The sequence below is a fragment of the Ammodytes marinus genome (genome assembly GCF_949987685.1).
Source record: "Ammodytes marinus genome assembly, chromosome: 23".
Lineage (NCBI taxonomy): Eukaryota > Metazoa > Chordata > Actinopteri > Uranoscopiformes > Ammodytidae > Ammodytes > Ammodytes marinus.
In genome coordinates this window covers 5,105,756-5,120,943 of record NC_137227.1, presented here as the reverse complement: position 1 = coordinate 5,120,943, position 15,188 = coordinate 5,105,756, and the positions used below count along the sequence as shown (strand labels likewise).

The 15,188-nt window shown below is 42.2% G+C and overlaps 1 protein-coding gene across 1 annotated transcript; it reads left to right on the top strand.

Moving 5' to 3' along the window:
* Window positions 1-6,176: 6,176 nt before the first annotated feature.
* gal3st4 (galactose-3-O-sulfotransferase 4) lies at window positions 6,177-14,510 on the top strand (the record flags this gene model as incomplete). The annotated part of the gene is made up of 4 exons (XM_080052401.1): window positions 6,177-6,446; window positions 9,323-9,439; window positions 12,159-12,459; window positions 13,389-14,510. The coding sequence occupies exons 1-4, from the start codon at window positions 6,424-6,426 to the stop codon at window positions 14,508-14,510; spliced, it is 1,563 nt and encodes a 520-aa protein (XP_079908527.1). The 5' UTR covers window positions 6,177-6,423.
* Between the last annotated feature and the right edge of the window lie 678 nt (window positions 14,511-15,188).

Below are 15,188 nucleotides of genomic sequence, written 5' to 3'. Positions count from 1 at the left end.
GGAGTCAGCGATTTTGTAGAATCCTTGTTGTCAAAATCTTTGTCAAAACATGTGAATATCTCCTCACGATCCACTACCTATCTGTACTGTGTGTACTGCGCGATGGAAAAAAAATCCAGTTTTTCTCAGTTGCTTTGGTGCTTTTCTCAGATCAGAATGAAAATTCTCATAACTATTAGTTCAACCTCCGCAACATTTAGTCATTTGAGCACATCATAGTAGCAATTTCTCCTTCCTCTGAACACATTGCAAATGCTTTTGGACATGTATCAGTTACTTTCATACAATTCTCTGCTGTTTTATAACATTGTCATTTGCTTATGTCATGTCAGTCAAAATTAACTATACTTATGGATGCTGAATAGTCGTTCCCAATAAAACTAATAGTCTTCATTTCATTGCTTGAGTCATTACATACACAATTGTTGAACTAGTTATCAAATTCTGTCAAGCAAATTGTATACCTTTCTTTATAATTTTTTCCTGGAAATGTCTCCTAAATTGAACAATTGCTCTCAGGTGGACTTCAGCTTTCACTCACGAGGAGGTGTGTGAAGTATTAGTTGTAACCAATGACTTTCCTCGCTGCATTGCAAGGGATAATATCCATTGTGATGTACGTAGATGAAAATATGTGGCCAGACAGACAGGAACGTCTGGATGTGCCAGAATGATTTACCTATATATGTTCAGTTACAATATGTCCTGTTATATTGTTCACATGTGTGCACAGCTCTACCAAAAGGGTGTTTTTTTATGTTTGTTCTAAATAAGTGACTGAAGTGTATTTTTCTTTTGCACAATGCTGTAGAATTGCAAAGAGCATATACAGTAAAAATGTGAAACATACATATTCAGTGTCTTGTACTCACTTACTCCCCTAACTACAGCAATGTGTAACTTTACTGTAGTTTTCAAATGGCTGTACAAGTAGTGTATAGTGCTGTCTTGAGAATTTTCAGGTAGTGTCACCGAGTTCTGACCTTTTTTTTTGCATTGGAAAACACTGAGAGAATAAACTGTCATAATGAAAACATGACAAAGCCATTTGACTATCTTGTTCATAAACGATGGTGTCAAGACTTCTCATTTTGATGACACTGGCAGTTTCATTGACATGAATACTTGCTTTTGAGGAATAGACTATCCATTTTGAGCAAGTGTCGTACTTTTGCAGGTTATCCACTAGGTTTTGCAGTTTGCACTAATTGTTTTGAAAAATGCACTAACTGCTGTGCAAATGTTAATAGTGATGTGAGAAAAGCACCAAAGCAACTGAGAAAAACTGTAATATAAACAGCCTAGGCTCTGAAAACGGTTATGTTGCTAGTCCCTTGGTTTACCTTTTTGTTTACATACTAGTTTACAGAGGCTAGGCTGTATATTAACACCAGATTTTCTTCCAGCACGAACACAGTTACTAATCCTTGTATGAATTAGCCAAAACATCCACAGAGGATGCCTACAACACCTGCATCAGAATGCTGTGTGTGTTTGCATCCAACACAGTTACACCAAAACACACCGACTGGTAAACTTGTGCTTGAGTGTCCTTCTCTGAATCAGGATATTGGATTTCATGGCAAACAGACAACCCACAGTTCAGGTTGGCGGTCACACCTCCGACACTCGAGTGCTGAATACCAGAGTCCCCCGGGACTGTGTGCTCAGTCCACTCCTGTTCAAGCTAAACAAACCACCCCAATCCCTCACACATGGAGTTTGCAGATGACACTATCAATGGCAGTGACACACACACACACACACACACACACACACACACACACACACACACACACACACACACACACACACACACACACACACACACACACACACACACACACAGTACAGACAGGTAGTGGATCTTGAGGAGATACTGATCTTGACAAAAAAGTGATTTTGACAACAAGCGTTTCCCTGAATCGCTGACTCCACCTTTAACAAGCTTGCTCACACTCCTGTCTACATCTGAGGAGCTGATTTAGAGCAGGTGAACGGTTTTTCACCCCCAGGGATCAGAATCACAGATAACCTGTCAAGGGCTCCACACCAATCTCAGGAAACTCAGACACATGTAATTATAAAGGAATGTTAAGATGGCTAAAATTGCTGCGTTGTTAACTTTTATAGAGGAGCAATTGAAATCCTGACTGCAGACATCGCAAAACAGCTATTAGAGGTTTTACAACCTAGAACAAAAGGCCTCTGCAGTGGGGGATTCAAACTGCCCTGGACATTAACCCAAGTATTAACTGCTGTAACCATGGTTACAGGCTCCTCATCCCTATCCTCTCTACACTTTACACCATAAATAATAACATGTCTGCTTTCTTTTATGCAGATAGATAGATAGATAGATAGATAGATAGATAGATAGATAGATAGATAGATAGATAGATAGATAGATAGATAGATAGATAGATAGATAGATAGATAGATAGATGGATAGGTAGGTAGATAGATAGATAGATAGATAGATAGATAGATAGATAGATAGATAGATAGATAGATAGATAGATAGATAGATACTGTACTGAACTCATCCCCACAGGTATTTTGTTATGTTCTACTTTACATGTATTGGTAAAATAAGTATGTTTATAGGTAACTTGTATATATTATTTTTATTTCATTTTATTTTGGTCTACGTCTACGTGATAAGCTTGAAGGGGCTACAGCTAACATTTCATTGTACAATAACAAGCTGTGAACCTTGTGATGATGAGAAAATGATGAGTTACAGTTTTTTTCGATTGCTAAACCACAGTGAGCACAACTGGAACGACAAGTGCACAACTCTAACAACAGTATGCAGAGCAGCGGTTCATTCGGACCAAACTGTAGCTCGCTTTTCATTGATTAAACACAATTTTCAAAACTCTACACACCTATCTCATGGCTTAACCACAGCCTGCACAACACTGTGGATTTCCAGCCCTTTTTTTCAAACACTAACACACTACTGCCACAACTGTAAACCACACATTCAAAACAGAATGAATGCTTTGTGCATTTCAAACACTGCAGATTGCAATTTCAACTGAAACACTAAGATGTCTTGTTTTAGACTTGTTAGTGAACATATACAGTATAAAGAGAAAACTCAAAAATATATATTTTTTTGTAAATGGACCAATGAAGACAGGTTGTTGGAGGTAGAATAGTGACAGTGAGAGTGTTGATGTGTGGAGGAAGACAGAGTTGTAATGTCTGTTGAAATACAGTAAGGGCTACACTGATAGACCCTGTTGTGAATCATGGTCTCTCATTGAGAGAGGCAGGGTTGAGAGTGCAACCCAATCTGCAAAAATCTAAAGTTGCATCTGTAATACGAATTTTTCAGCAAACAAACAGCGTAGAGTTGCATCCTTACAGTAAATGACAACATTACAGGATAGATTTCTGTATTACAATTATAGAATATTTACACAGATAAATACTACATTTGGAAATGTTTTCCTTAAAATATACAAAATGTGTATCTATTGAAGCAAACTTCAGATTTTCATTTCTTTTTGTTTTCCTAAAAAAAACTGGTATGTTATAAAATAAACAATTTCATGTGAAAGAATGTTATCCTTTCATCAAAGAAAATATTACGTAATTTGTGTGAAATAACTCAAATTATTCAAACTGTAAAGATTAAAAGTTTGTAATTTATGTATTGGGGTTTGATGCTAGTGTTTGTACTCTGAGCAGGTTCTGAGTGACAGTGTGTGTTATCTCAGTGAGGACAATTCATAGTGTTTGCTGCACTGAGCCTATTTTGCAGGTGAAGTGAACTGTTCAGCTCCAGTGACTGTTGGTAGTGCAGACTGTAGTTATAGTTTTGCACATTGAGCTACAGTTGTGCCCACTGTGGGTTAGCGAACGAAAAAAACTGTAATATATTATGAAAAAAAAATTTGTGGAAAAAGTTAAAAAAAAAGAAGAAAACTTTCAAGACAGTGAGGGTCTAGTCATGCAACTTTCTTTATCCGCGAATGTACATGTGTGAAATGCATAATGCTTATGCAGACACTCAATATTGTGTCAGCAGAACTATTAATGGATAGATACATAAATACACATTGTTCAACATAGACAGCAATGTGTTAAATGAGAAGCAATCCAAGCCCCTGGTTTGTGAGTGGCAGTGAGTTGTTGCTTGTTGGTGGATAAAGTTGAAATGTTGTAACAGCTGCAGCAGTGTGCGATTACTGAACAGCGGCGCTGACCTTCAGAGCTGGACTACACTTGCAACTCTGCAGGGAGAAAAAAAAACATATCAACGCCACACAGATTTTGAACCTGAGTTTATTTGTATTATAACTTAAAATCCACTGAGGTATACTGCTTCACACATTCTACCAGTGACCAGTAGCCAGATGGACAGACAGACAGACAGACAGACAGACAGACAGACAGACAGACAGACAGACAGACAGACAGACAGACAGACAGACAGACAGATAGACAGATAGACAGACAGATAGACAGACAGACAGACAGACAGATAGATAGATAGATAGATAGATAGATAGATAGACAGACAGATAGATTAGATAGATAGATCGAGATAGATACATAGTTAGATATTCATTCTTCTCAGAAGGGAAATTGTAGGCCTATAACAGTAGCAATAGCAAATAATAACTTGAAAATACATTTCCTGCAGAAAATACATGTGAATAATGGATGCTGAAAAGCTTGACGCTAAAGAGAATTGCTGAAGGAGTATGAAGACAAGACCTTTGAAAAACTATAGGTCACATTGTTGAAATAGTTTGACTGTGAGCGCCTCAGGGCTACAGTGAAAAATGACAGACTTTGACAAGTTTCAAAATCGGAGTATTTCAGTTTTTGTTGCAGGGTAAAAGGGTTAGAATAGATATAAATAAGTGGCTATTGCATTGCATGTGGGAACTTTGAAACGCAGTAACCCCTCAAATCACACCTTGAAGTTGAATAGGCTTCAGTTGACCACATAGCAGTAAACAGTAGGCCTAATACCAGTCAGCACTTCCTCTGTCTACCATTCCATATGACAGCAGGCTGTGTTTATTACAGCGCTGTTTTGATTTGGAGCAAGAATCAGACGTATGGAGGAGTCCCATTGCTTCTTCTCTGGATGTCTTTTTGTCATCACAGGGTTACGTCAGATTGAGAAAAAGAAAAACTGCTTCGTGAAGCTCACAGAGAAACAAAGCATGCCGGTAACACCATCATTATTGCCTTCAAAACAAAAGCCTTAGCCGTGTCGAATAAAAAAACTTCCACTCCTCTATGGAACTGTTTTTCATATTTCCTTACTCTATCCAACCTTTGCTCAGTTAAGTGTGAATTGAGTGTTCACCATCAGCATTAGATACCTGGCAGTGTTTTATACACTAACTGTAAGGAGATAGCCTCCACAGACAGGATAATTAAACACAGGCTATGTCAATAAAAAAATTTAAATAAAGATTAAAGATTTAAAAAGAAAATGCAATCAGTTGTTTTTTTTGGGAGAACTGGACAGCACTAGCCTGGTGCTACCAGACCATCTACTGAAGTGAAATGAAAATTGAGCGGAAGTAGGAAGGCGGGCAGCCAGGCTAGGACAGCCATAGACATATATTATTATGTCTATGAGGACAGCACTGGTCCACTGTACAACCTTTTGCCCTCTCCTGTCACACCGTCGACGGATAGATGAATAAATAATGAATTGTATTCATAAATAAAATATATCAAAATTAGTGAATGGAGTTGGCTATCTCAAATGTCAGGATTTATGTGAGGAATGACTTGGGCCCGTGGGAACATCTGCTCATATTCTTCCTTTAAAAACCTGTAGGCCAAAAACCTTTCCTTGTTTTTGACGGAAAACTAATTAAGCCTTTATTCGTATGCCTAAAGTGTTCATTTTTTTTTCCTTGTTTTACATTGCAGAGATAGCCTGCTTACGGATTTTTTAAAATATGATTTTGACAACAAGCATCTCTCCAGAATCGCTGACTCCACCTTTCTTTGGCCCAGAATAGTCTGAAAGAATGATCCTGCTGTGTCGCTTTTTTCTATTTTGAAATTGTCCGGAAGTAGCCTACTACTCTGGCTTCGTGTCGCTCTGTGCGCGTCTTTCCTACACGGTCTATGAAATGGTGTGTAGCCGCCTGTGTTCAGCTCAGCCTGGGTCTCGGCCGTCTGCAACACTGAGCTTTGAAGCCGTCGGCGAAAACACAAAGAAAGAGTCTGGTGTGTTTGGCTCGTCCATATCTACGCCTACATAAGGACCGGTGCTCCGTTCGGGTCAGCGGGGCTTTACTGGCTCCAATGGCCGGATTCGAGCCGCTCTAATCGGCTGCAGCTGAAGCCTGGAGATGCTGCGGGCGCTCTGCAGCAGCAGCAGCAGCAGCAGCACAACCACAAGACCACCGACACCCACACCGAGACACAGCTATGCTTCTCAGGCGAAAAGCAAGGTAACCAGAGCTATAGCTAGGGAGGGCTGTGAAAACGAAGGAGAAGAAAGAGAATGGATTCTATATGGAATTCAGTGGAGTTTGAATGTATTCGGCTTCATAAACGCTTTGATCCTACCGAGACATAGAAGGTGTGGGTGGGGGGACGAGGGGGGGTTCCTTCACATGCAAAGGCCTTTACATTGATTTAGTCAATCTGCGAGATCCATTCCTGCCTACTCCTCTTTCTCTTTCTCTCTCTGTGTGTGTGTGTGTGTGTGTGTGTGTGTGTGTGTGTGTGTGTGTGTGTGTATGTGCGTGCGTGCGTGGGTGTGTGTGTGTTCTGAACTAAAGGGCTTCTTTGTATTGTGATGGAGACTGTGTGTGTGGGGTGGTGGCCGTTTCTGCTGCTGTGTTTCTCCTCTTATTGTATGTTGAAAGCAAAGCAAAGCAAAGCCAGTGGCGAACTGAGGCTATAATGTGACGGTCTTGGCTGCATGCTGTCCTATAAAGAAGATCTGATTTAATAATGATGACACCTTGCCAACCCTGGTTAAGATTCAAATTGTTTTAATAACTCATATGTAACGTACAAACCGATATGACTGTGTAATAGACATGCAGAGGGATTTATAAACTGTGTTAATTTATAGGCCAGCTTATTATATGGTACTACATGCATCCATTATTAGGCCTACACTGCATCACGCTTTTCTTCACTGGAAGGGCAAGGGTGACAGCCACTGGTGCCCCTGATTTCCATTTGTTCATTTGTACATTCAAACTACTGTTATTGCTCTCAGAGATGACCATGTGACCACATTCAAAACTCATGATTGCATTGAGAAGGAACATATGTGTCCTGTGTGTGTCCTTCATATTGTTTGGTTCTGTTATGACCTCATTGACATCATAATAACTCACCACCCCCTGCCTGGCTGCCTCTCATGGGATGTCCTATCTTACTCACATGGCCCTATATCCATTTATGACGCATTAAAGGGGGAGTCAGCAATTCTGGAGAAAACTATTGTTGTCAAAATCACTTAATGTCATAATCAGTGAATATCTTTTCAAGATCCGCTACCTGGCCGAGTACTAAAAAAAAACAAAAAAACAGAGTCAATAATACACAGCTCTGTAAACTGGTATACTGTAAATAAAGGGTATGTAGACAAAGCCACCATAGCAACCTACCTGTTTACAGAGCCTACAGGCTGTGTATTATTAACTACGTTTTTCTGTCACACGTTCTCAAAGCCTAGCTGCTTTTTACATGTAAATAATCGTCCAAAATTCTAAAATATTCAGTTTACAATGATCACAATCGGAATCGGGCTCATTGTAAGTTTTTACAAGGAAGGAACTTGCCTTGGTATATTGGTGCATAACAAACAATGATAAATGCAAAGCAAGAAATACAAAAAAAATATTATATAGATGTACAAATATCCGTTTTTTCATAAAAGAGCTTTACAGTTTTAGCAGGAGGGCAATATGAAGCATAGACAGTGAATGTGCAGTGTAGATGATAAGGAACTGTGTCTTTTCAAATGGACAGCAGAACTTAATCATGTCTTTGGCCAGTCGCAGGGCATTACTGGGGGGCGGGGGGGGGGGGGGGGGGGGGGGAGACTTTAGGTTTTGAAGTTGGTAATCCGTCTGAGCCCCTTTCAGACACATCCACAGCCTCATGTTGAGGACCGCTGTGGAAGTTTCTTAGATTGCAGACATTCAGCTTCTCCCATGCTTCTGTTACTTGTTCCCACCAATAAAGGGATAGTCCAGTGTTATTGAAGTGGGGTTGTATGAGGTACTTCTGCATAGTTAATGTCTTACATCAGCGCAGTCACTATAAGGAATTTGGGGGTAGACGTCACTCTAGCAGAAGCCAGCCCTGTACTGTTGCAGACAGGGCCAGAAGAAATAAGTTTTTTCTTTCACCACATATCTGCTTACCTAAAAAAATAAATATCCCTTCAATTGTACGCTAAATGTAGAATTGTTGTCCACTTCGTTAGTTTACCTGCCAGACAGCTGTTTATTTTTGCACTATTTTTTTAAGCATAGTCCGGCCATGTATTACTACGCCAATGCCTGTGCAGTGCATCTTATCACTCCGCTTATCCGCTGTTCTACTCCAACATACGGGAAGTTGGCGTAGTAATACATGGTCCAACGACTCTAAGAAATGTCTAGAAGATATGAAAAGGAAAACATCCTCCTAACTATCAGCCGCCATATTGAACAAGCAGTGTCGGTATCCTATGGGATTGCAGCGTTGACAATGATGACGAAGAATGTTTCATGTCGTGCTTGTTATGACTCATCCAAATCTCTCACTCTCTCTCTCTCCATCCCTCTTTTGACCTCTCCCTTACCTACCCTACCTCCCCCACCATCTCTCCCTGTACCCTGCACATCTATCTATCCATCTATCTATCTATCTATCTATCTATCTATCTATCTATCTATCTATCTATCTATCTATCTATCTATCTATCTATCTATCTATCTATCTATCTATCTATCTATCTATCTATCTATCTATCTATCTATCTATCTATCTATCTATCTATCTATCTATCTATCTATCTATCTATCTATCTATCCATCCATCCATCCATCCATCCATCCATCCATCCATCCATCCATCCATCCATCCATCCATCCATCCATCCATCCATCCATCCATCCATCCATCCATCCATCCATCCATCCATCCATCCATCCATCCATCCATCCATCCATCCATCCATCCATCCATCCATCCATCCATCCATCCATCCATCCACCCACCCACCCACCCACCCATCCATCCATCCATCCATCCATCCATCCATCCACCCACCCACCCACCCACCCACCCACCCATCCATCCATCCACCCACCCCCAGGATGTTGCGATTGCTGTTGTGTGGTCGTGTGGGTCCTGTCTGGATGTGGAAGGCCCTGCTGCTCTTCGTGGCCATTGCGTTTGCTGGCCAGCTGCTGGGCGTCATCTTCAACAAGAGGTAACTCAATTCATTTACTCACTGTATAATTATTGTTCTTATAGTTTTGCTTCAGCTGTAGTTTTAATTCTACCCGTTGCAATATACAGTTTACAAGTTTGTTAAATCAATTCCTTTCTATGGAACTGTTGAATTGCATAATTCTCTTGATTTGACGCTGTGGATCTGTTGCAGATCTATCATTGTTAAATTAAGCTCAGCCCTTGAACAATAGCAAAGTGACTGGGGGGACAGGGCTAGTATTATAGGCTGGGGAGCTAATGTGGGAATAGTATATGATATATAGTACAGGAACAAGCTTTGGGCAAATACACTGAAAGGGGGAATGGCAGATATTTGAAATGATAACAAAAAAAAAAACTTGTGACGAAGGAAATTAGCTAACAGAGACATATTTAGAAATATTCCATGACCCAGGAATGCCACCCTGCCGTTGCTGGCTGACACAAGAACAGATTAGGGAGTAGAATTCCTTCCCAGACTAAGAAGTGCCAACCCCCCCCCCCCCCACCCCCCCATTGAGAAACATCCTTGGGAAAAACCATAGAGAAAACATACCTGCCTCGAAACTATTTCAGTGTTGTTGTTTTGGCTTTCAAGGACAGAGGAGGAAAACATGGGAAGAGTGAAGGGGGGGACTGCCATGCAACTTTGGGATCATATGTAATTCACTACACTAAGCTACCATGGCACTCCAACTGAATTGATTTTAATTCAAGAATTGAGACCAAAGTATATAGAGTTAAAGAGTACAACATAACGTGTCAGTGTCTCTCTGATGGACAAACTATTTAACGAAGAGACACTGTTAAATGATCCGAAACATTTCCCGCCTGGCATTTCCTCTGTTATAAACAGTCCCAGCTGCTTGTTCCCTCGAAGGTTTGCAGTTTTTTAAGTTGACTATTCTTCAGCTTGCTTGCAGCCGTCTGCTCACCATGTGACTGTGGCAACCACAAGAACCACACTATGGAACTGAGAAGAGCAGCACAGGAGCTAAATGTGCTAGTAGTGCCTTTTATCATAGGACACCTCTTCTCAAAAGATACCATTTTTCTTTTGTTAAATCTGGGCTTGGAACTATACTACCTTTTAATGTTTTATGATATTAGTTGGCACGTATGGAATTCATTTTCTCTCAGTATTTTGCAATTAAATATATAAATAGCAACTATCCAACCAATGATAACAGCACACACAAAAATAGTGTAATATGTATGAGGAATGAAAGCTAACTTGTGGAACCCGGATGCGAAATGGTGTAACACACACACTGATCCACGAATACACTGGCTTTGCTTGGTCCAGTGAAAACTCACAAAGCAGGGTATTTTTGTGCGGGTACTCGTTGCGTCAATATGCAGGAAATCTCAATGTTGAATGGGACAGACTTTTCAGTCAACACATGACCCAACCCTTATACTGTGGGACTGATTGTGTAACGATTATGTGTGCAGATCCTTCTTACAACTCAGCGATGTCATCTAAAACATAAAATGATTAACCATAGTGTTATACATATCCAAGCTGTGAGCCTGGACAGCTTGTTGAATTAGCAGAGTTACACCCTAAAATCTCTGCTGAGATTCAGTGGAGATGTTTCAGTAGTCGCCTGTGTTTGTCCCTGTACTTTAACTTTTTTTAACTGCAAATTTGTCTAATATTTACATTCTGTTAACATGTGTGAGACATCATTTTTAATGGGTAACTTGATCAACAGTGTAGAAAGAGTTGTAGCGTTGTTTAAAACAATGCAGTGGCATGACTTTAGCGTGCAGGCCAGGGAGCAAAAAAAAAACTAAACAGGTTTCACTTTGTCTTCTGTACATTGCTGTAGGGGAACACACCCCTTTCTTTAAAAAAGAAAAACTAAATGCTAATGTTTCTTTCTGCCTTGCTTCTGGTGTGTTCTCTCTCTCACACATATAAGACACCCACCCACACACACACACACACACACACACACACACACACACACACACACACACACACACACACACACACACACACACACACACACACACACACACACACAAACACACACACACACACGTGTTTCATCCGTAATCTTATACGGTTACTTTGTTTACACACAAATGAAAACAACTCTGAGTAAACAAAGTAACCGCTACACCTCATACAGTAGCTGTAATATTGAAATCAAGTATGTTGTTTTGAATGTATTGTCCTCCCAAAGACAACAGTATGTCTACAGTCACTCAATCTTCCATTCTTTTGGTCTTTGACTTGCTTGACTTCACCCAGCCTCTCCTTGTGGCGCACAGGGCCGCTCTACAAAGACATAATGTTCCATTTCACTCCTTCAGTTCACTCTATCCTAAACAGCTGGCCCCAAGCGCCCTGAGGGAGGTTCAGGTTCCAGTCCATCTGCCTGTGTTAAGAGCCTTTCTATGGCGTGGTAACAGCAAACAGCTAGACTTTTAAACACACATGCACATTTGAGTGGAAGACAAATAATGATATTTGTTCTAAGGCTAAATTAAAATGTGGCCTCAATCAAAGAATAAAGGCAAGGCAACTTTATTTATATAGCACATCACAAAGATAACTCAAAGTGCTTCAATTAAAGAACTGGACCTTTTTGTGCCTCTACATTAATTGTTACATTCATACATAATTACATTCCTATCAAGTCTGTTCTAAACACTGCACCTTTAACATGCTCCTATTTTCCCCTTTTCCCCCCTTTGTCCTGCAGCAGTGTCCAGCCAGTTGCACGCTCCGTCTTCTCGTCCCCTGAGGCGCGGGGCCCGTCCCTGGGCTCCTGTCGGCCTCACACACACATCATGTTCCTCAAGACGCACAAGACGGCCAGCAGCACCGTGCTCAACATGCTGTACCGCTTCGGGGAGGAGCGCGACCTCAGCTTTGCCCTGCCTCTGGGCTACCAGCTGGGCTACCCGCTGCCCTTCAACGCCCACAGGGTCAAGGGTTACCGCGGCCCCAGGGTCATGGAGTTCCACATCATGGGCAACCACATGAGATTCAATAAGCCAGAGGTGAGTAGGTCAGAAAAAGCAAAATGAGGAATTTGGAAATTGACACGTAATGGTGACGTTCGGTGATATCATGTGGTGAGGACGATGTGGAAACATTATACTACTATACAAAGAGGCAGCAGATAAGAACAGAGACGGCTCAGAACAATACACTGAGCAGAACTCACTTGTTAAGTATTTGCATACATAAGGTTTGCATGGATTATAATTTGCAACCTGTCAATTGCTAGGCAGCCAGTCTTCCTTCTTCGTTGGCATAACATCGCAGAAAAAGTTGTTTTGTTACTGAACTATTTAAGAACAATACGGTGCTGCAGCTTATTACGTTCAACCATGTGGGCACAACCCAAAAATGAACAGTAATAAATAGTCAAAACAAACAATGAGAACTTGACATGGAGGCTAAAATTACAACAGGCACCAGGCTTAAAAAACAGTGTTCTACTGGCCTCCCTGGTCGGAGAATTTGAAACCTGTTTCCCTCTAACCAAAGACAGTATCATTACTCAGATGTGTGATCAGAAGTGTTCTCTGTTGCCCCAGTAAACACACCCAAACGTCATGTCACAGGCTCCTGGAATCCACCTGTACATCCACGCAGCAAGTGGATTAGTTGAACCACTGAGAACACCAGATTTGACAAGGTTTAAGTAACTCTTTAAAGGAGAGTCAGTGATTCTTGATAAAGCGTGTTGTCAAAATCAGTGAATATCTCCTCACGATCCGTGCTGTGTGTGTGCTGAAAAACAAAATCCAGTGTTGATACACAGCCTAGGTTCTTTAAACGGGCATACTGCTAGCTACGGTGTGCCCCCTTTGTTTACACACCAGTTTACAGAGCCAAGGCTGTAACTACTGTAGTTGAATTGCATGAATCACATTAATGGCACATTTTATAAAAGACAAATATTCCTCTTGTGTTTCTTTAGGTGGAGAAGGTGATGCCTGAAGACACCTACTACTTCTCCATCATCAGGGACCCTGTTGCTCTGGCCGAGTCGTCCTTTGCTTACTACAAAGAGGTGGCGCCCGCCTTCCGGAAAGCCAAAGGTCTGGGCGACTTTGCAGACGACCCGAAAAAATACTACGACCCTCGTCTCCGCAACAACCACTACGCCCGCAACCTGCTGTGGTTCGACTTTGGCATGGACCACAATGCAAACTTCTCCCTGGCGCTCGCTCAGCGCGGCAAAGCCATGATCCACCGCACCTTCAAGCTTATCCTGGTGTCGGAGTACTTTGACCAGTCCATGATCCTGCTCAGACACGCCCTCTGCTGGCCCATGGACGCCGTGGTCTCCTTCAGCCTCAACGCTCGGCAGCAGAAGCCCAGCAGCAGCTCTATGGGGGGGATCGGGGGCACCTGGATGGGCAAGGCGGCGCTGGCGGCCGGCGTCGGTGGTAGAGTGGGACGTTCACAAGCCAAGGCCGTGCCGAACCTGTCACTGACGGAGGACCAGCGGGAGAAACTGCGGCAGTGGAACGCCTTAGACTGGTACCTGTACAAGGCCTTCAACCAGACCTTCTGGGAGGAGGTCGAACGGTTCGGTCACGCCCACATGGAGCAGGAGGTGGCTCTTCTCAGGTCGCGGCGGGACGAGCTGGCCCGGGTCTGCCTCAGGGACGCGGGGAAGCCCGTGGAGGCGCACCGCATCCGGGACAAAGGGATCCGGCCCTTCCAGAGCGGACTGGTGAAGATCCTGGGTTACGAGCTCCAGCCGGGCTTGGACAACGCCACCAGGACGGCCTGTCTGAGGATGATCAGGCCAGAGATCCAGTACAAAGACGTGCTGGATAATAAGCAGTTTCCACGGCAACAGGCCCCTCCTCCTCCGCCGCCGCCTCCGGGCCAACACAACCCGGGCCTGGTGGTGGGAGGGGCAGGAGGGCCAGGTGGGGGCTCATCCAGGACAGGACAGAGGCTGGTGGTGGTGGGGGGAGGAGAGGCCGCTGGGAGGGCAGTGGAGGACGCAGAGAGAGACTGGGACAGAAGCCATTTAATCAAGAGCAACCTGACTTCTTTGAGACGAGACAAGGGAAGGTTGAGATAGTCAGCGGTGAGTCTCGTTTCTAACTATGGTACTTTGGTCTTTGGTCTTTGAACAGAGAAACTAATGAAACTGAAAAACCCAATTTGGTTTACACGTGAAAAAGAACTTAAAACACTTTTGCACTTCCAGTTTTTTGGTCGTTTGCTTGTTTTTTCTTAAAATGTTTTTTTGTTTTAAGTTTTTAATGTTACATTCTCTATGACTTGACCCTTGACTTCTGTGCACCTTGGATGGCTGCAGTAACTGGAAGGACGGTTGGAGGATTTGGCCCAACAGAAAGTAAAAGGACTACTTTGTTTTTGAGGGGAGAATCGTTGTAGCAGTTCTTTCTGCTGCTGGTTATTATCATACAGTCATATGTGACAGCAAACACAGGGAAAGCTGTTTTATTCCTGGATCATATCTATACATTTAAGAAGTGCAATTTTAGACATTGACCTTGGTGCACATGCTCTAAACTTCTCAACATAAAAGGTACGATAGCCCCAGTTTTTACTTGTCATGTATCGCTGTTACATTGAGACATTGAGTTAAGCATTTGTTTTTTCCAGAACATTAGTACCTGGCCATCTTTGAAAAACCCAGGCCAGGTCTTCATATTTTAAAAAAGTATGTTCTGAATCCTCAAAGACTGCTCTTCATATCTGGATGAAAAATGATTCTGTCTGTTGCACAAAT